The sequence below is a fragment of the Numida meleagris genome, chromosome 3 (assembly GCF_002078875.1).
Source record: "Numida meleagris isolate 19003 breed g44 Domestic line chromosome 3, NumMel1.0, whole genome shotgun sequence".
Classification (NCBI taxonomy): Eukaryota; Metazoa; Chordata; class Aves; order Galliformes; family Numididae; genus Numida; species Numida meleagris.
In genome coordinates this window covers 3,773,708-3,796,333 of record NC_034411.1, presented here as the reverse complement: position 1 = coordinate 3,796,333, position 22,626 = coordinate 3,773,708, and the positions used below count along the sequence as shown (strand labels likewise).

Below are 22,626 nucleotides of genomic sequence, written 5' to 3'. Positions count from 1 at the left end.
TCATTGTATTTCCTTCAGTCTGCTTTTTAAGACAAAGACCATCAAATCCTGATAGTCCCTTGCCGGCTTATCTATTTTCTCATTGTCTCCAGAAGAATTAACATTCAGTTGTTACTTTGAAGGATTGTTTGGTAAAAAAATCCAAATAATACTACTGTTAATTCCATGACTGATTTGGATTTAAACGTATTTTAGTCAGCCAACTCACCAATAGTTGTTCGTTGTTGAGTGACAAATGCTCTTAATTCATTTGCTACATCATTCTAGAAATCCTTTTATTATTTAAATACATACAGTAACTCCTGTCTATAGTTATGTGCATATGATTAAGATTTCATTAAGTCATACTAGCAGCCAAGAATCTTAGGATAGAGGCGTACTATGTACTTATTGAAATACATTTTAAACAGATTTTTCTCTCTCTACATTACTGATTCCATTTTTGCTCATCTACAGTATCAATAAATTATCTAGATAAATTACACACACACTCACACATATGGTGGTCCTGTGAGATATGGGACAGCTTTTAATGTTTCCTAATGGGGAAACTAGTGCTGTTTTTAATCACTGGGCTGATCTGTGTGAGTGAGCTTCTTGTAGAGTCATTTCAAAATGTGTGTCCACGGGAAGCCTTACGGCCCTCGCAGCACATCCTCACTGTGCTGGCTGCTCCTTTGTGCTGTAAGGGCTGTAGTTCTGGGAAGGAAGGACCATGTGCTACTCCCAGAGGGCTCCCCAGCCAGCTCTTCTGAGCTGGAAAGCCACACATTCTAGTTTTGGTTTTTTTCCCTCTCCTTTTCTTTTCAGTGTGGAGATATCTAAGCCCTTCCTGAAGGAGGTAAAGACCTTGTGTAAGACTTTCATCTACTGGCTGTCACCTGGCTTTGGTCGCCATGTCAGCAGAGACATTCCTTTTGCTTTGTCCTTGTATGCAGCTCTTCAGTTTTTCTCTTCCTTTCCTGAAATCCCTCTATTTTTTTTCTTCCACAGAGATGTGAATGTGGTTCTTGTAACTTTAATATCCAGTCACAAACCCATACCTCTTCACTTCTCCATCGCCTCTCCCATGTGGCCTATGCCATTCCTTCAGGACCCCCATTATCTTCTGGTTTGTTTCTCTTGCTCTTTTGTGCCCCTTGCCTATCCTTCATGGCCTTGAAGATGAGGGACGTGCAGTCCCTTCTGATGCCAAGGTCTCTCTGTTCTCCAAAGCCAGCTCAGCTGCCTTGCAAGGCTCCCAGCCACCTGGAAGGACAGGCTCTGAGGAGAATGGGAAGTCCAGAGCAGCCTCCACAGGAAGCAAACTGTGCAGGAATCGGCCCTACAGCCATGCCAAACCTTTTGGGATTTGAGCCAATATCAACTGTTGATTGGCAGTCTTAGGGTCTTAATTTGTTGAGTCCTGCAGGAGAAAAACAACAGGAGAAAATCTCTTTCCCGAAGGCAGCAGCCTCCCTCCCTCCCCCCCTCCCAGGCTGACAGATGGCTCCCAGCCTGGAGGCAGCAGCAGTCCCCTCCCTTCCCTCCCTGTCAGCAGGCAGGACTCCGGGCAGAGCTTCCCTGCTTTGGGATCTACTAGATAGTTAGGCATTAACTACACAGAGTTCATTACCTGATTTGTATACAAAAAAAGCACGGAGTCTGTGGCTCCTCTGCTGCTGCCCGGCTCACCAGTGGCTTAGTGGGCATGGTGAGGATGGGTTGATGGTTGAACTAGATGATCATAGTGGTTTTTTCCAACCTTAATGATTCTATGATTCTTGGCTTCCCTCTCCTGTGCCTTTCCTCCCAGGCGTGAGCATCTGATGCTTGCCTTCAGTCCCCAGCTCCTTGATGGTCTAATTGGGTAATACCTTTACCTGGGTCACAACTGCAGCCTCCCCGAGGCTGCCTATAAGCAACAGACAGATTACTGACGCTGCTTACCCTGATGTATGTCTCAAGCAGTTCAAGATGAAGGCAGTAAGGTAACGCATGCTCATCTGATAACTTCTTTCACCCTTTTCTCAGCTTGTGCAGTAATATTTCTTGGTGGTGGACAGGAGCATTTGTTGTTGTGTAATCATTTTAAAAGCTGAGGGCACTGATGACGGGGAAAGCTCCTTTTAAAGGCTCTGGAGCTCCACAATATATGTTGCAGCAACAAGACGGTCAGTCTTCATCTGTTCCCTTTGCAGACCATCTGATCTTGTTTAAAGCATATCTTGTCATTCTTACCACTTTTAACCCTCAATACCCACTCTCTGCCCTTCTTTTATACTATTTTGGGGACCTGCCAGCTATCGATTTATCCTTTGTAAGGGCCACCTGTGAAGACCTGCTTGTAGCTTCTCACCCTTCTGTCATCTCTGATGCTTTGTGCCAGAGGTGGAGGCATGGAGCAGGGGTTGGTTTGGACTCATGCCCCAGCTCCAGCTGCAGTGACCCAGCCTCGCTTCCCTGCACCTCGTTCCTTGTGCTCCAGCACTTGTGCACAATTCTAGATGGGTTTGAAACCTGCTGTTATTAATGCAAAGAGCCTGTGCAGAACATGCAGACGGAAGGGGAGGGCTAGCACACCCTGCAGCCCTCCCTCTCGCCCCGCGCTGGGTTTCAAAGCAGCTCCTTGGGCATCCAGCGCATTTTGCAGGACGTGCTGCGTGCACATCTGCTCCATGCCAGCACCTCACGCCTCAGATGAGACTGTGGCTGCTTCCAGCATGCCTGCTTTGTGCTGCCTGACATAGCAGCGCTGCCTCGGCTCCCATTTTGGGGACTGGAGGGCTCATCTGCTCGCTGGCGTCCCAGGAGAGGGTGTGGGCAGATGCCGCAGGAGGACAAAAGGAGGGAATTATCACTAGCTTTTTCTTTGAGACCTAGAGGAGGAATTTAGGGATTTAGGGCTATTTTCTTTCAATGCCCTTGAAATCTCCTGTGGGGAAGGCGAGCTCACGGCCTCGGTAGCTGCTGCTCTGGATAAATCCCTACCTCAGGGCCAGTTCTATAAGCTGAGCAGTAGGACAGCGAGCTGGTGTTTACAAAGAATGAAAGTCTCCTTTCACTCCACAAACTAAAGTGTGCTGAATATCCATCAGCTCCATTTATGACCAGCTTCAGAAATGGCCTGCCAAATGGATCAAGGATTTAATTTAAACACAGTCTCCTCTGGGCTGCCCCAGCTGATCGATGGGTCCGTCTGATGTCCATCCAGACCTGTGCCATGGATCTGAGAGCAGCAGGGATGTGCAGAGTAATCTGCCTCCTAAAGCAAGCATTATCCAGGTCAGGAATAGATAAGAAATGTGCTTCAGTCTTGACAAAGTTTGAATGCACTCTCCAAAATCTTAAGTATAATAAATGTGTATGCTTTCCTTTTCATGTAAATACTCGGTCTCTTAGTACCTCTCACAATCTTCTTGGCCTCCACAGCTTCCAGTGGCTTCAATTCAATATTTTGGATGAGCACGACATCTCTTCTGAACAATTTGAATGTTGTATCTTTCAATTTCATTGAATGTCTCTGTGCCGGTAGCCATGGTAGCATAGTTTGCTGGTAAACAGTTAGGCATAACAGTCTGAAAAATATTTGCAATATATGGTTATCCTGCTAAAATACAAAGTACATTGTACTTTTTCTATTACTCAGTTTTTCAATTTAGCTTCAGCATTTGAAAGAAAAACAACTTTATAAAGAATTCAAATCTATTTTGTATACTAATGCAGAAAATGTGCACATCCACTCAGGCTATTTCACATAGGTAATACTAGAGTTTTTCAAATAAAATTCACCTGCTTAACCAGAATTAAATGAGTCTGGTTTAGTAATTCTCCCCTCTAATCCAATATTTATAGCTTTCATTCTAATAGCTATAAATATTGGATCAGAACGATTTATCTATGTATATAAAATCATACTGTATTTCATGTTCATGTTTTGTAACAAATAACATTCAGAATGAAGCATAGGTTTTTATTTATGAAATTAGTCAGTAAGTAATGCTTAATAACCTGTTCTTACTTACATTTCTTCTTAGGCATTTTTCAGCTTTGCCTGCAAGAGAGTGGATTATGAAACCTTTAAGGCAATTAATGATGCTTGCCTTGTTTTTGATGGAAAGCTTGTGATTGATACCGAATTCCACACTAATGATGTCAGTATCAGGGCTGCAGGTCCTTTAACAAAGTACTCCAGGAAATATTATGCAGATGAATGGACACACAGCAACTTCAATTCAAAGGAGATTGGCTTTGAACTTGCTGCATCTATGTTGAGTCTCTTTGATCCAACCTCTCAGCCCTTAACAAAGCCACCAGAAGGCATGGATAACCTCATCCCCATGTATAAGGGGTGTAAAATTCAAGGTATGTCAAAATGGAGTTTTCTCATACTTTCATACCCTCTTTGGTCTTTTTGCTGTTATATAGTGCAGGTAGGTCCATTTCACTTAAGTAGCCACCTAATGGCAGTGAAGTCATCAAAGCTCCCTGTATAGTTTGTGGAGAGGAGACATCAGGGTGGGATTCTGCCTGCATTCATGGAAGGATCCATTTCTCCTTGTCATCACCTAGCTCAAGATATTTAAAAGCTTTGCCTAATCTATGCTAGACTCCTCCTATTTTCAAGTGAGGAACAGTAGCATCCCACAAATGACTGATGCTGTCTACTGAGAGGTATCTCAGGTGGGATGAATTATTGACAAGAGTTGTATATTGATACAACTGATACTTACCATTCTTATCCGTCTTTAGGTCCATAGTCTTGTCTAGGAGTTGAGGAGAAAAAAAAACACAAAAAACTTATGCTGAAGGTTTTTTCTAATAATGCACAAAGTTACACTTTCATTTATATTGCAGTCATGATCAGAACTTTTCCAGGTGTGGCTGCTGCACAAATGTGTGTAACAGTACTACAGAACATGAAGCCACAAAATAAAATAATTTTTCCTCTTTAGCCACTTAGTTAATATATATATATATTATATATATAATAAATTAAAATATATATATATATATATAGGAGGAGGAGGGTGAGAAATACTTTGTTTTTGTTTACAACTGAGTAAACCTCATCCTTTCATTTATGGCAGGAGGTGTTCTTCCCAGAGGTTATAATTACTTGCATATTTCCAAACCAGAAGTCCCCGTCAGCTTGGACTTAGTACTTGCACTGTCTGATCATGTAAGTTATGTTATTTACCTTTTCCTTCTTTCTTTTTCACCTCTGTTGGAAAAATGTTCCTATTCAGGAACATGCATAAGGTACCATGCAAATTAAAAGAAATAAATAGAGTAAGGATGAGTTTAAGTATGTATTTAGAGACCATCTGGAGCTGGGATTCATCAGTAAAGTCTGTAATGGAACAAACCACAATCTGTGATTATTTAATTATTATTTCGACGTAAATGGTGTTTATTTCAGTGTAAATGTTTTAAATGTAGAATATGACTATCTGGTCAATTTTATTGCAGTTCTTATTTCTTTTGCCATGAAATCAACCAAAACCTAAGGGTTTATTGGTCCTTGAAGGCAGAAACAGTCATTGAGCTCTGAGCTTTTTCTTACTGTTTGCAGCACATCAGACTCAAACAGCTCCCTGATGTGGCACTGCAGCTCAGCTCCGTCAAGGACCTTTGTCAGAACTGGTGGCTCAGTATGGAGCCCATCTGGCTCCAGACCCATTTCTCTCAGCACACTGTTGGGCTGCTATGGTATTTGCTTTTCCTCGGCGCTGTCTTTTTCAGGATGGCTTTCTTTTCTCTTGATTTTTTTCTCGATGGAATACGTTGTTCTGAAGTTCTTAGCATATAGTTAATACACATCAAGGTAGTGGTGATATTTGCCATCAGATTTGCATAAGAACAAATCCAGAGTCTGCTAAGCCAGGGAGTATCATATAAGTCAGGTGAACAGCTGGTGAACAGCACAAAAGCTGAACCTCTTAGATGCTCATTTCCGTGCTTTCAGATATTTGGCTTTCTGAAGAGATGCACAATTTTTATAAAAAGGAGATAGAATAGCATGAGCATCACTAAAATAGGCTATCAGTCTCACTCTTTCCTCCCTGCAGTAAGATGCCATGAGTGCAGACAGATGATGAAACATCACAGTCTATTAGTGGAACTCCTCAGATTTCTAGATTAGTAGGAAAAGAATAATCTCCAGAAGGAATGCTCTGTACTTTTCTGCTGTAAAACAGACAGTGCCACAACGAGTCTTCTTTCTCTGAACAGAAAAGAGGGAAGCACTTGACATACTTAGGTTACATGGGAGATTCTCCTGTGACACAAATGCAGAGATGCTTCTCTTACTGGAGAATCTACCTACGAAACAAGGAGTCTAGCTTAATATATTTTAAAACCAGAAAGGGCCATGCACCTAGTTTAGCTTCTATTTCATATACATTATACCTTTTTCCTCAGGGATTTCCACACCAAGGCCATTCTACAAGAGTACAATCTACAAGATAGTATAGAGTGTCTTTTGAAAGACTACGTTGATGTTCATTTTAAAACTTAGATAGCAGTGGTCTGTAGAAAGAAATATTTTATAAAGAAATCCATGCTTTTGTAGGGGACTGAGGGGGGTGAAGATCAAAGCATGGCTCACTTTGTTTTCCAGCTTTGCAGATCCAGGGTGAGCTGTCCAAAGCAGCTCATACTAGGAGGTAAAGAGAACTATTAGAGAGGGGAAACATTGATTTTGTCAGACCAAACCGCTAGAATGTGATAAGGATTCTTTTGCTGTACCTTACATTTCCTGTTGTCTGAAAATGGAATGCCTTTAAAGCTACCCCTTCATGTAAATCCTAAAATAATTTCCTAGGAAAGTAGTAGAAGCTAGTGAAATGGATTAGCTGAGAGATACGGAAATAACAAAGGTTACTGCAGCCTAGCAACAGGTTTTAAAGATGTATAAAACTGAAATATGAATACAGCATTAGAAAATAGCTTCAAGCTATTTGATCATCCCACTGCAGTGTTCGGTTTGAGACGCATTTTTACATTTTTGTCTTTTATTAAGTAATTGATTTAACTAGCTGAAACTAAATGCTACTGTTTTGAGTATAAACATCCAACACTATTATTCTTTCATTGATAGTGTCATAGAATCATGGAGCCACTAAGGTTGGAAAAGACCTCTAAGATCATCTAGTCCAATCGTCAACCCATCACCACCATGCCCATAAACTACATCACTCGGTGTCACTATTACAGTAGTGATAGTGTTAGCAACAGTCAGCAGCCCTCTTTAAATTAGCAAGAGGGAGTTGCTGAGAACAACTCCAAACAGAAATAGAAAGTGTAAAACATAGCCCTGAAGGAAACATCTGAAGAGATGGAGCCCTGCCTCCTGCAGTTGCAGACAACCATCTGGTGGATGGCCATTTATAAAATTTAAAGTTTTCTTTTAGAACTGGACAGACTCTGTCTCGGTGGTAATTTTGTTGCTGGCAGACTGTTCCAATACATCACACCTTGGACTACTCAAACAGTTCTCTAAGCCAAAAACGTTTGATTGGTATGTGATAACATTGTGTATAACATTGACGCTTGCTTGTAGCTGATTAAGGTGGTACTATCAACTACAGTCATAGAGCTTCCACAGTGTGCTATAAATTTGGACTCTGCACATATACTGTTTGTACACACATATATATATGTATATACTTCTAAATCTGGAGAGAGTATAGCAGTGTGTTCTTTGCTCATTAGGATGGTATCATATACTAAGTTATTATATGCCATGTGTATGCAATAATACAGACAGCATATATTAAATGAGGATGAACTGGGTTCCATTCAGTTGCCTAAACAGAGGGATCTAGTGTTGTCCCTCCTGACCTCCAGCTGCTGCTCCATAAGGTCACAGGTCTTCCATGTGTCCTCTGTCATAACTGCTGGTGTGGTTTGAATGTCCCAGATATCCTTAAGTGCCCCAAATGCCACTCAGGCATGGGCAGCCAAAGCCTGTTCTGTCCGCTCAGTTGTATGCTTCACAGGTTCTATGCAGTTAACCAAGGTCTAAACCATACGGAAAATCTTTGTGCCCGAAGCATGGCACCTTGTTGTATAAACTGTGTTATGAGGAATGGATATTCTTGGTTTAAAAGGTTTGTGGATTTTGAGAAATGGCAAATATCAGGTAGAAAACCCTAGCTGCTCCTGGTCGTATGCCAGGTTAGGTGTTAACTCCATCTCTCCAGCTTTCCTTTTATTTCCTGTTCCAGGGAACAGAGTTCATAACTGGAAAAGCAAGAGATGGGAATTATTTCAGAATGCACATCAACAAATACAGTATGGTAGATAGCATCACTTGCTTTTCAAAGGAGCCCTTTCCTGTTTCCAACTATATTTGCTTGTATGGACAGCATGAGCGTCTTCTTAATGATCTTTATTATCGCTGGAATGAAGGGCAGATTACAGACCTTTACAGGTAAGACAAATTTAACATTGTGCATAAAACTTTTAGATGAATTATAGTTTTCTTTTACTATGCTTTATCTTCTAACTATTTTCCCTTGGAATACAAGATAGATTTTAAAAAATCTTTTCAATTATTTGATAAAATTATTGGTGTTGATGCAAGTCCTGAAGACCTCCCTAGAAAGAACTATGTCTCTGAGATTTATTTAGAAAATGAGCAGTGGTTTGCTTGAATAGCTTTCATCTGAAAGAACACTTCAGTATCATTGTAACTTTTGCTTAGAATAGTCAGTAGGCTTAACTCATTAAAGTGAGTTTGAAGAATCTTTTTTTTAATTAATTAATTTACTAAGAACTCATACTCAGAAGTCACTTTCCAAAGTCAGCGTGTTAATGATTTTACATCGAATTTTTATGCCAAAGCTTTCCAGGGAGGTTCTAACTCACATATGATGTCAGTCACTCTCTTTAGCTTGTCTCCTATCTTTAATCTTCTGCTACTTCTGCAGAATTTCATATCTTAGAAGGTACATGGCCTGAAAACTCAAACTTGGTTTATTTCTTATGCCTTAGATAAAATAAGTGCTTTTGACTTCAAGTTTGGCAAAAAACCTTTTGAGTTTCATTCACATGATAGAATTCTTTGAGCATGTAATTGAAGTAGGTGGTAGAGAACTTGCTGATGCATCTTGTTCTGAGTTTCATTTGAAAAAAATAAATCCCTCACAAGTGTTGACTTGGGAGCACGAATTGTCACAGACAGAAAACTGAAGTACTGCATTCCATAAACTGCTTTAGTGAGAGAAAACCAAACTGGAAATTTTCATCATGATACAAAACTGATCAAAAGCTGCCTTAAAAGTCTCCAGGCTTGATTTGATTATAACTGATTTGAAGAAAGGCACTAAAATTATCAGATTGACCAATATTATTTAGCTAACGTTTAGTTATGATGTAAAGGATGTGTTGTGGGCCAAGAAAAAAAAATTTGCATGATCATAGCAATCTAAAAAAATGTGGAAATTTGTAGTCTAATATCAAACTCCTCTGAAGGTTTTAAGTTACATTGATCGTGCTGATAGTTACACGCCTCTGCAGGAATGAGGAACCTGGTATCCTGAAACAGTGAGTTAGGAGCCTTAAAATTCCTGTGCCTCTTTCTCTAGGTTTTGCCCTTCTGCTGGTTCAGTGTCAAAAAGCTCTGCCAGAATATGGATAAGGCATTGTATGTGGCTAAGGACAGAGAAATGAGAGTGTCTGCTGAAACAGGGGGAGGGAGGGAATCCTATCAAGCCTTTCACTTAATGACAAAAGATTGGTTTGTATGCTGTGTTTTGAGAACAGTGGTATCAGCTGTCGGCTCAAAGGGCGAACTCCCCTGAAAAGGACGTGGTACGTCACTGGGGCTGGGCGTGCTGGTGTTTTGCAGCCCTATCCCTGCCATCTCTCTTCATTGTAAATATTTCATATTTCCTCATTTCTTTTTATTCCTCATTTTGTAGAGGAAGATGGGATGAACGCAAACTTAACTACGGAATTTAAAAATTTCTTGGGCAGAAATGCTTCTTTACAGATTTCACTTCAGGAGATCCAGTATGCCTTTGCTGAAAGGCACACTGATTTACAGAAAATGTTGATTTTGTTTAACAAGAGAGGAATGGCACCCAGCAAACGTAAAGTTCACATAAGCAGTATTACTGTCAGTAGGTGTTAAATAGAAATTGAAGGGAGGTGACACAATTGTATGACTTATGGGCTAAGGTGGCAGATAATTTTCTCGTCACAGCTGGTGCTGATCAGCTAATATATTTTGAGCACTGGAAGAAACTCAACATTCAGGTTGTGGCAAGGTATCAGTCTTTCTCATGGTATTACAGTATGCAAGCATGTCTGTGACCTAATATTTAAAATGAACCACAAATGCTGTCAGAGATTTAGAATCACAGAATCATTAACGCTTGAAAAGACCACTAAGATCATCCAGTCCAACTGTCCACCTACCACCAATATGTCCCTCAGTGCCACATCTCCACAGTTCCTGAACACCTCCAGGGACAGTGACTCCACCACTCCCTGGACAGCCTGTGCCAGTGCATCACTGCTTTTTTGGAAAAGAAATTGCTCCTAATATCCAACCTGAACCTCCTCTGGTGCAATGTGAAGCCATTCCCTCTTGTCATGTTGCTAGTTACTTGAGAGAAGAGACCGACCCCACCTCACACAGCCTCCTTTCAGGCCGTGGCAGAGAGCCATGAGGTCTCCCCTGAGCCTCCTCTTCTCCACACTGAACACCCCCAGCTCCCTCAGCCGCTCCCCATCACACTTGTGCTCCAGAGCCCTCACAGCTCCGCTGCCCTTCTCTGGACACGCTCCAGGGCCTCGGTGCCTTTCTTGCAGTGAGGGCCCAGCACTGAGCGCAGCACTCGAGGTGCGGCCTCACCAGTGCCAGTGCGGAGGGACGGTCACCTCCTGCTCCTGCTGGCCGCACTCCCGCTGACACAAGCCGGGTGCCGTTGGCCTTCGTGGCCACCTGGGCACACTGCTGGCTCACGTTCTGCTAACACCACCAGATCCTTTTTCTCTGCACAGCTTTCCAGCACTCTGCCCGAAGGCTGCAGCGCTGCGTGGGGCTGTTGTGACCAAAGTGCAGCACCCAGCACTTGGTCTTGGTGAACTTCATCCCATTGGCCTCAGCTCACTGATCCAGCCTATCCAGATGCCTCTGTAGGGCCTTCCTATTCTCAGGAAGATTGACACTTCCCCCCAACGTGGTGTCATCTGCAAACTTACTGAGAGTGCACTCAATTCCCTTGCCCAAATTGTCAATAAAGATATTGAGCAGGGCTAGCCCCAATACTGACCTCTGGGGAATAGTGCTGCTTGCCCAGAAGTGGTCAGTGTCAGTTTACTGACAAGAAGTTGAGTACTGCCAGCAAGTTTCACACCAGTACCAACACCTGGAAGAATGAGTCATATTGCTTTGGGATTTCCATCCACAACACAGGTAGCAGTATTTTCCTGACCTTGACCAAAGCAGCATTTGCTCCCTTACACCTTGTTTCTGTATGTGCCCAAGGACCATGGTGCAGCTGCACTTGCCTACACACGATAGCCACACAGACAGATTTTGAAGAAATGAGACATTAGCTTTCTGAATGAAAAGCTTAGTTCTTCATGAGAGGAATTAGGAGTTTATCAGCCTCCCTTGCCGCCATGATCATGACTGGATCCCCGCAGAGTGTGCAAGCTCATTGGGGATTACAAGTAAGATCAATTTCTAAACATCCACAAAGATTCTTAAAAAATCCTAAGAGAGATGGAGATCCCAGTGATGATCTGCTAAAAGGATGAGGCAGGCTGGTCAACATGATAGTAACAAGAAGGGCAGCTTTAGCAGATGCCCTAGATGCTCAGTGGGGTGGGCATCAGCTCCTGAAGAAGGCTGGCTGGATCTTCTCTGCTCTTGGTCAGCACTGTTCAGTGGCCAAAAGTCCTGGGAGTGCAGCAGGACCCGGAGCTGGGCAAGGTGAGGATCATGTGTGATACAGTACTATATACTGTACAGTACAGTGTACATATATGTGTACAATGTGCAAAAATATAGAATGTGAAATGTAGCTGTTGGAAGACTGTCCATTAGAAAATCATTACACTGAAAAATATTTGGACATATCTTGTGAGATGGAGATTGTCTTGATGCTTTTTGGAAAGTGGTGTCCAGTCTTCCTTTGGCATGGAACAGTAAAATGCATTCAGTGATTTCTCTGTGTGCGATAAAAAGATGAAAAACCATTTGGGGTGATGATATTGTCATGGTCTATAATGATCTTAAATCACTGTGTGAGTGCAAATGTGAATTTCTCTCTTTGGCAAAGACAACGACAACAAAAACCAACAACAACAAAAACCATTTTATACTACTACACATTACACTTGTACTCACAGTATTTTCTAGCAAGATATGAAGCACCCTTAGTGAAGAAAAAAAAGAGTAGACTGTGAAAACATTGCAGTTTGTTAGTTAAGCTTATGAACTTGATAGTTCGGAACATTCATTCCCTCCTCCCATTTTTATGCCTGTATTTTGGGGAAAGACACTGTGCAACAGCTGTCACCTGGGAGCCAATTTATTTCTGTGTAGCATGCAAATTGTCTTTTAAATAATTAGAAACTGTGCCTAGCAATGAATTTCCACACTGATTTGTGTTCGGTATAAAGGCTGAAGGTTAACCCCATGATACCGGATTTCCTGACCGTAATGGGCCAGTTGCCATTTTCAAATTAGCATTAACAACAGGCCCTCAAGATTCAGCTTACTTCAAGGAGTAGCCCCTTCCGGATGCGTGCTTTAAACTGCCGCTAACGGTAATAATGAGAGAAATAACATTTCCTTGTGTTGAGAGAAAGGTTCCTTTGATTTCAGTAGGACTTCAACACCATTCAAAGCTGCAGGACTTGCCCCACAACCCAATGACCAATGGAAATCACTTCATTCCCCCTACTGGAGGGGCTCTGCAGTGGCACTGCCCCAGACCCATCCCATGCCAGACCCCCTAATCTGTAAGGCCACTGCTACCCCCAGTCACCCCGATACTGCTTGTGTAGGTTCACAGACTGCCACCCCACTAAGTCTATGAATTTATGAACCTAGCAAGAAATAACTGGATAAACAGCATAAAATCATCTGACTGTAGTTCCATAGTCACTTGGCTAAGAAATGTGCTACCAGGGACATAGCTATTGCCTATAGCTAAGCTCCTGCAGCCTGATTCTACCATGTGTTAGGTACCACAGCTTCGTTTAGAGTAGTATCTGAGTGGCCCACACTGTTCCTTTGCTAAACATGAGATTAAGAGCCAATGTTTTTGTTTGTAGCTGTGCAAACAGCAGCTGAGGAAATAGGCCATTAAGCCAAAAGATGATCACAACCCGCTGGACAGCTGTCTCTTCTGACCACATCACGAGGGGATGCACTTCACCCCTCTGGCTGCTTTATGGGATGCCAAGGTCTGCTGTTGTCAAGTTGTCAGGGGCTAGGGCAGCAAGAGAAGTCTCCTCCCTTGTTCCTGCACTACCAGAAGGCTGCAGCCCCACGCTCCTGAGCAGAGAAGTGCTAAGATGCCCTTGTCAGGGCAGGCACAGCCATAGGAACTGAAGACGCAGTAATCTAAAGCTGAGGGTTTTGTGCACGAACCTTTTATGTCCTTGACTGTTTAACAGTGTTACTCCCTAGATTTGGAATCCACTTCAGGAAGGAGTTTCTGCAGTTTTTATTGATTTCCTGTAAGACTGCATCTTGAAAAGGCTCAAATGGAATTTAAGCACCTAAGAGCGAGGCTCTTTCCTGATAGGGAAGATTTTTCTTGAAGGGAAAAGAAAGTAAAGTCCAGTAGGTTTAGTATGAGTGTTCTCTGCACCACGCTCACTGAAAGCCTTCCAATCCTTCCCACCACCGCACAGCAGATAAAAGAGGGAGGTGTGGAGAAACTTCCAAAATATTCTTTCTTTTACTTTCAAGCTTGTGGGTTTGGTTTTGCTCACCAGTGCTCCATACTGCTTCCCAAAGGGGGAATGCAACCGGCCCTTTTGTATTCTGCTGTAAGGCAGTTGCCAAGTTATGGAACATGTCTGCAGAGCAGTGGAATATCCCTCTACCGCATCTAGAGTACAAAACAGATCATTAGAAGGGGCTCCTGATTCCTGGCAACCAAAAGGATGCTCCCTGGCATTGTGCCTTTAGCATGAGATCAAAGTGCTTCATATAGGCTTCACTTGGCATTAATGAAAACCAGATTTGCTCACATAATGCATAAAAATCTGTCCGACTAAGTTTCTAAAATGCTTGAGTAGTTTATTTATCAAATTAGGTGTGAGTGGTTTTCTTACTTGGGATTTTGTAATACTGTATTAATGAACTTGTTTTTAGTTATGACCTGCAGAAGATGCCGGTTATATGATGTTAATGAGGAAGGGACAGTGCTGATGAGGAAAGGAGCACCACTATTGAATGACAGTGAGTGCAGCAAAGGCTGCAGTGCCGAAGGGAACAGCGTATGTTCGGGCTGGCAGTGATAAATAATCCTGGTAGAGGCAGTGTGATTAAGCTGATCAGTTTCTAAAAGCCACCCTTGGAAGTGCTGTGTTGCTTAGCCATCCTTTTTCAGCAGCTTTTTCTTGTAGCTATTCAAGGCCAGGTTGGATGGGGCCCTGGGCAGCCTGATCTAGTGGGGGGAAACCAGCCCGTGGCACAGGGTTGGACTGGGTGGGCTTTGAGGTCCCTTCCAACCCAAGCCATTCTATGATTCTCTGATGATTCTATTCACCAAATTTACTCTTTGTGTAATGCTGAAGTTAGTAAACTGCTATGTATTAAGCACTTCTGGTATTTAAGAGATTGTAAAGCACAGTGATAGACTAATGCATGATGTGGCAAAGTGCTTTGAGTAAGACATAACACAGAGTACAAAGTGCTCTATTTATATTGCATTTATATTCGGTTCCTACCAGAAATGTGTTTTAGCCATCTGGACTCATTCTGCTTTAATTTGCATCCTACAGCCATGTCAGTATACACCGGCTGAGTGTCTTTTAGATGAACCCCCAGCCAGCACTCTGGTGTCCTGTCAATGGGACCACATGAGAGGTAGTCCAAGCGAGAACAATCAGGAAAAAAAACCTGAAACATGTCTAGTGTGGGTGTCCATCCACTCCTGCTGGTCTGAAATGTTTGCTAATGTATAGAATCGTAGAATCGTTAAGGTAGAAAAGACCACTAGGATCATCCAGTCCAACCCCAGCCCCACCATGCCCACTGCCCACGTCGCTCAGTGCCACATCCCCATGGTTCTTGAGCACCTCCAGGGACGGTGACCCCACCACTCCCTGGGCAGCCTGTGCCAGTGCCTCACCGCTCTGTCTCAGAAGAAATTGCTCCTAATATCCAAACTGAGCCTCCCCTGGCACAACGTGAGGCAATTCCCTCTCATCCTATTGCTGCTACTGGGAGCAGAGGCCGACCCCACCTCATACAGCCTCCTTTCAGATCTAGATGCAGCCTTTGAGATCCAAAGGTCTAACTATTTTTAGTTCTAGGTGAGTGCTGAAATGCTGCCAACGCCTTCCCATCCTGCATTAGTTCATTTAAATTAAGGACTGTCCTTCCCTAAACATGAGAAGAAAACAGGAGGAGGGATTCTCAAAGTATTTGTTTTTGTTTTGACTGGGGGAGGAAGAAAGGGGCACAAAATAATTCCATAGTGTGCATTGACAAGTCAATTCCTGCTTCCTGTTTGGAGCACTTCAGAATTTGCTGTATATCTAGGTAGACTTCCTAGCTAAGAACTGGGGAATGTGTGTTTAAGATAGGTTAGACAGATATGCTTTTGGGCATTCCCACAACCAGAGTTTAGGAGAAAAGCCTTGCAAGGTTGCACAGTGATGACCCAGATACCCATTACCCTAAGTACTTTAATCTTGCATAACTTCCTGCACCTATTGGAGCTGTTTCATTCTAAGCAGTCTAAATTATTTAATTAAAAATAAAAATAATAATCCTGATGCCGGAACCTAAGTCTTACTGATGTGCAGCAGGACACAAGGCTCCCAAACACTAATATGTGAGGGCATGTATGCCATGTGGTTTTCTGATAGTAGCTGCACGGGCTAAATGCTTCAATACTTGGAGCAGGATGAACATTTACTTCTTTTAGAGAAACCACTTGGCTTTTTCTGCTTAAGTCCAGTTCACACATCATAGTCCTCTTTACATTAGGCTAAAAGTGATTTACTAATCACTGTCATTTAATGAGAGCTTAAGCAGAAGCACCACACCGGATTGTTTAATGACTTAACTCTAATAAACCTCACAATGTAGCAGAAGAAATAGGAAAAAGAAATTGCTTTTTCCAGTATTATTTTTAAAAGGACTAGGTGAAGATATATGTTTATTGCAGCCTGGAACAGTCAGCGATTAAATATGAAATACGTGCTCCATACATAGGCTAGCTTTAAAACAGACTTTCAAAAATGAAGAATGATTGTTCATTAAGAGAAATACTACAGCACAGTGCTGTCTGGGGTTGGCCACATCCCATACCATTAGCACACCGTGATCGCATTTAAGGGATTCCACCTTAGGCTTTTGTTCATCGTGCAGACAGTGAGACTTATTTTCTGCAGGGATGAAAAAAAGCAGAGAGAAAATGTGGCAGGTAGCAAGCACGGCCGAGAGGGGCTAATGCTGCTCAGTACACTTGGCAGCCTAATTAGAGGAAAAATTGTGTGCTTTTTATGAAAAGAGGGACAGCGTAAGGAGAAAGGAACGCATGAAGGGATATCAAAGCACTAACAGCTATTTTTCATATTGTAATTAAATGCTGACCCCAAGGTAAAGCTGTACTTAGATAGCAAAACAATATAAATGGTAGAACCCTTTAGGTGACTTTCCTTTTTTATATATTAATATAGTTTCTGAGGAGCAGATGACTTGCCAACGAGCAACTATTTAATTAAGAAACCCCATGTCCAAGTCAGTAAGTAAAGGCCGCACATCTGAATTCTACCACACCAATTTGCAGTCTGACATTGCTGACTCATATTAGTAGTTACACAAGCCATTATGAATGACTGAACTCTGAAGTCATAAGCAAGTAATTAAAGAGAAGCAGTCGCACCATTCTACACAGCGTATTTGTTGATTTTTGTGAGTCAGATTTAATTTCCTTTTAATTGTTCTTCATCATGCATTACATGTGAGATAGCCCTATGTGCAAAAATGCAATAAACCTTTCCTCGGGGTCAGCAATAACTTTCTCTCAGAGCAGACAGCAATATTTTATGCCCATCTTTAAAAGCACAGAGTTTAGAAAGAGTAAAGAGCAGTTTGGTGAGAATCAGCTACTCAGCAACTGCTGCAAGCTAGTAAAATAAGGAAACTTCACTGATTTCCAGCCCTAGATTGGTGCATTTAACAGGAATAACTAAAATGCTTGGACAAACAGGTGTTCAGTGTTTATGTTATCTTTATTATACTCTGTGATTCCTGGACCAGTTATGCAAGGTATAGCTGGAAATATATCTGTTGCTGCAATCACAGTATCTTTAAAATATCCATATATATTCCCCAAAACAACGCATCTTGTCTTTTCTTGGCAAAATGGGACAGTTCTTCTCATGTGTTCTTTTGGCCATCCCAACCCACTTCAATAGTTTCCTCCCCACACTCCCCGGAATTGGAATTCCCTGCTCTTCGTAGGTATCCTGGCATCACTGTATTATGCCTGAGCTCAGATCAGCTCAGCAACTCTTCGGTTTCATCTGCTATTCTTTGTCATTCTGTTTTGGTTCATGTTTGTATCAGCAGCACCTTTTCTCTTATCGTAGAATCACAGAATCATTCAGGTTGGAAAAGACCACTAAGATCACCAACCCCAGCCCACCCCCCCATGCCCGTTGACCACGTCCCTCAGTGCCACATCCCCACGGCTCTGAACACCTCCAGGGATGGTGACCTCACCACTCCCTGGGCAGCCTGTGCCAGTGCCTCACTGCTCTTTCAGAGAAGAAATTGTTCCTAACACCCAAACTGAACCTCCCCTGGCACAATGTGAGCCCATCCCCTCCAGTGCCAAAAATTAAGCAGAAGGAATGAGTTCTGCTGAAGCAAATCAGCAACAATCTTCATATGCACACCTTTAATGACTGGGAGTTCTCTGAGCCTTAATTTGCTTCGTTTTCACAAAGGGAAGCCCAGCTTGCAAACGTTTGAGAAACTGGGCAGCAGTGTGATCAATCCAGTCTGTCTGCATATTAGTTCTGGCAAGCTTGCCAGCAATAGCTTTACGTCTCCCAGAGCAGATAGGTTTGCTCTACAGAGCTGGTCTTCACCTTTCTGCCATTATTTTCTTATCACGAGACTTGAAATAATTTATAAGCTTGTGTCGATCCTCTTTGCCTTACCCTTTTTTTTGGTTATAACAACTGGACCATTAAGGGTTCCCAGCATTGCTGTCAGGACACACCTCATTCCTGCTGCACCTGCCTGAGCACAGCGGTGCTGCCGGAGGTCGGGGCCGGGTTCCCCACATCACCAGTGTGTGGCAGCTTCAGAATGAACCCCGGGAGACAAAAGGTGTGCAGCTGCAAATGGAATGGAGAATAGAGCTTTGAGACTGAAAGCATTTCCACGCATACTCCATTTTTGCTTGCTAGCAATGGCCAACTTGATCCATTTTTTGTTCCGCCGTATCTCTTCACGAGAGGAAGATCCCCTGTCTTTTGTGAAGGATGCCACTAAATGTTTTTCTCCTTCCCTTTCATCTGATATAGGCTATACATCACAAATGAGGCAGAACAGACTTTAAACGTTGATTGTCAGTGAAAGGCAAGAAGAGCTTCCTAGCAACAAAAAGGATGTCACTTATTGTCTTCAAACGAGACCATTCCATCCCATCCCGTTACAAATTCCTTCCCCTGATCTCCTCCGCTGATATAAACGTCTGCCAGCAGGGGATCCCCGTTAGGAAGTGACCAAGTTTGAAAACCCGTTACGCTCCTGGCAAACACTGTCATCTTGTACATATTTAGCCTGATCACTCTGGCAAGTTATGAAAGACTAAATGGTGCAAACACATGTGGCAGATGCCGTTCTCATGATAGCTGAGGAGCCTTTGAGCCCCTGTTGGTAGCATGCCAGCTCCAGCTTGTATACTGAAGAGCATTATACTTGCAAGCTTTCTACGGCTTGCCCTGAGGGACTGCTGCTGAAGTGGTAATAAAATTCAGAACCAGCCTCCGAAAGTCGACTTGTTGGTTTGGCTTCAGATGGGCTTTTTTCATTATCAAAAACTTTTTAACGGCCATATGCAGATCTGCTTTCTCAGAAACACCATGTGTCCCTTTAGAAAGGTGATTCTAATGGGGAAGTAATAGAAGAAAATGCAGAGCCAGCAAAGGAAGTGAGAATTGTTTCTGTGAAGTACTTCTGTGATCGGCCTTGGATGGTCACATTTCTTCAGGTGAAGGGAATGAGAACTGGGGTAAATGATTACGGGTAGCTCCTCTTGGCTGTCTGTGTTGAAAACACAGTCAAGGCATTTCCAGCCTCCAAAAAGGGCATTTTATTCACACTGAATATCGTAAATTGCTGGCAAATTTAAATTTCAAGCTCTAAAGGTGGGAATGTTGATGTGAACAGGCAAATAAAAGGCACTTTTGTATTGGCTGTGCTGTGCTGGTGAGGTAGCAGTAACACACAGCATCCCTGAAGCATTTTACAAACACAATGCAGTGTGATGTCTCGGTGAGACATCCTCCTCCTGGCTTTGCTATCTAATTTTAACATTAAGCTAAAGGTTTGGGTTGGATGGGATTTTTCTTCTGGAACGGGACTTTGTTTAAATGTTTGGGGAATATCCCGTTCTCCTCCAGCTCCCTGCACCTTACACGGATGTCATGACTCAAAGAAACATACCTGAAGCATGCCTCATCTCGAGCAAATCTCACACCCAAACTTACAGCGTTTGTAACAGCATCAGTAAATACTGACAGTGTGCAGCTGAAGGGGACGCAGGAGAAGGGAGGAAAGAGCTTATGGCGGGATGAGTACATAAAAACACAGCAACGTTCTGCCAGACACACAGAGCATTGTTCACTGCGCAGGGCATTAGGGAGAGCCACGTTTGGTTCAAGGAGCGGGTGGGGGAAGTGAGGAAAATGGATCTTAATGAAGAAAGCCCCTCTGGAAAGTTGAGACTGCAGAGTAGCTTTGTGTAGAGGGAGCTGAGTCCCAATTATTAAGCTTGTGCATGGCCTTTCAGGTTGCTTTATCCAGATGTTCACGTAAAAGTGGTACCAATCATTTCTCATTCTAGAGGCAACAGAAATAAATCACTGCTCTCATAACCCAGCTGCCCCCACATCTACTTGCAGCACTAAGGTTCCCATCGAGCCCTGTCTTCGCCAACCTTTTTTTTCCTCTTTTCAGTGAAGAATGCTGGCGTGAATGCTGTCACTGGGAGAAAAAGTTACACGAGCTTCCTGCTAGAATAAGCTCAAGTGAGCTTCAGCGCACTGCTGCAAGGAACATATTGCAACACTGCGGTGGCCTGTTTTTCTGGCCTTTATTAATCCAGAAACCTTAATGATGAACAACATTTGTGTCATTGTCTACACAAATTTAATTTGTTTATGCAGCAGTTCAGTTAATCCTGCAATCTGCTTTTCTCAAATGAGGACAGATAATGGAGACACCGTTCTTTACAGGTCTTCGGGCTTTTAAATTCTGATAAAATCAGGATTCTTCACTGGGTCTTGCCACAGCTCTGAATTAAGCCACTTTAAATGTAATTACTGGAGCTGGCTGTACATCAGGAACATCCATTAAAAGAATTGATTGACCATGCTGTTGCGAGAGGCATTTCATGAACAAACGACCCTGATGGGTCCAGAACTGTAATTTATAAAGGCAAAAAAGCAGGTAAATACTTTATTAGTGGTTAATGAGAGGTTCACGAGATAACTAAATTTCTTCTTTTTTAACCAGCTACTTCAGGGAACCTTGGTCCATGGCCATCTATCACGATCGCTTCATCGATCTCAAGAAGGAACTGCGCCAGATCCTGCTGCCAGAGCAGGTGAGAGAAATGACCGGCGAGCGCATTTTATTATTTGGGTGATTTGCTGACGTTGTTCACTTGAGGTTCTTTTCCCACCTTTCTCCTAAAGCTTTACGCTCCTCTTTAGCTATTTCCTTCGGTTCATCCGCACAGATCCCATGCTCACGTACATTCCCTGTCATTCTTTCGCCGCGTTCTCAAACTTGCCGGTAGAACTTGCCATGAAGTCGCTCTGTTTTCCCACGCAGCATTTTTGCATGGCGCAAGAGGCCTGGTAGAAATCCCCAGCTCATTTCTTCAGTTATCACTTTTCTGGTGTTTCCCAAGCAGAATACACTAAATGCCATCCTAAGCCTGTCTCAGCCGAGCCTGCGAGAAGCGGATTTCTCAACACCTCCCCATAGGGAATGAATGGCTTTTGTAGATGGAAGAGTGAAAGCAACTGATTTTTCTCAGTAATAAGTGGATTTCCTGAGTAAGGATGAAATCGAAGTGCTCGCTGCTGCTGTCCGCAGCCTCACACCACAGACACAGCCATGAAGTCCCACAGCTCCGCTCGCTCCAAACGCAAGCCACTGTAGAGAGCCACGGGCTGCCATGGGCTTCCAGCCACCCCAGGGAGTTCCTGGTGGTGGCTGACAAAAGGAAGGGTCGCTGTGGGGACAGTGCCCACCCATCTGGACGGCCTGAAGCGGCGTGCTGTCCTATGTCAATAAATGAAATTCACGGCAGAATGGGAGGCGTGATGAGAAGCACCTCACGCATTGTGCATGTGAGCACCTTCTGAGAAATTGGAATCAGTGTCACCAATGTCAACACAAACCCAGCTTTACTTGGGGGATTTCTATTTTAATTTCCCTCCCGGTGCCGCTGGCTCTATTTACCGCATGTTGCTTTGCTGCTTGTCCCTCGGCTGCTTCCCCGAGCACGCTGCGCCGTGCACGTACCGATCTACCTCACGTGCCCCCGTGTCAGTGTGGGGCAGGAGGCCTCGGCTCCCTGCTGCTCGCAGCGCATTGCACTGCCGAGTGCCAGCCAGCTCCTCAGGAGGGGCAGAGGGGAGGATAAGCGGAGTGCTCGCAGGGCAGCGCTCGGGCGGGCTGCTCCCGCGGGCGGCGCTGGCCCCGTGCGGGCTCCCACGTGTGTTTGTTTCACCGCGCCGTGCAAACACGCAGATGGCGGCGGGGCGGCTCTTCGCGCCTCCGGCAGCTGGCGGCGTGCGGCGGTGCCCCGAGGGCCGCTGCTCCAGCACCGCCGCTTCTCCTCGGCGCTCCGACTCCCCGCTCGCAGCGGGGCCGCTGCGAGCTCAAAGCAGATGGGGATTTACCTGGGGAAGGGGCGGGGGAGGTGCGTAGGGGCTCGGGGTTTTCCTCCGACACCCGAACGATGCCGGACGTGGTTTCCCCGCAGGTGCCCCCGGAGCGGCAGACCGAGGACAGCCCCTTGCCGCCGCTGCCCGCAGGCCCGGCCGTGCGCTACCTGCTCCGGCACGGCGCACAGCTGCCCATGTACGCCCGCGGCCACCCGGTAGGTGAGCGGGGAGCGGGGCGCTGAGCTCCGCCTGGCGGCTGCGCCCGCTCCGACCCGACCCGACGGGGGGGTGACG

The 22,626-nt window shown here is 43.9% G+C and overlaps 1 protein-coding gene across 9 annotated transcripts in view; it reads left to right on the top strand.

Annotated features, from left to right (window-relative positions):
- The window catches only part of CFAP61 (cilia and flagella associated protein 61), a 119,966-nt gene that overhangs the window by 73,234 nt on the left and 24,106 nt on the right, over window positions 1-22,626 (top strand). For all 9 annotated transcript variants that reach the window (XM_021392227.1, XM_021392226.1, XM_021392223.1 and 6 more), the window contains 5 exons: window positions 4,017-4,344; window positions 5,070-5,161; window positions 8,211-8,416; window positions 20,948-21,038; window positions 22,431-22,547. In XM_021392227.1, the coding sequence (XP_021247902.1) occupies window positions 4,017-4,344; window positions 5,070-5,161; window positions 8,211-8,416; window positions 20,948-21,038; window positions 22,431-22,547 (834 nt within the window). The remainder of the gene's footprint in view (window positions 1-4,016; window positions 4,345-5,069; window positions 5,162-8,210; window positions 8,417-20,947; window positions 21,039-22,430; window positions 22,548-22,626) is intronic.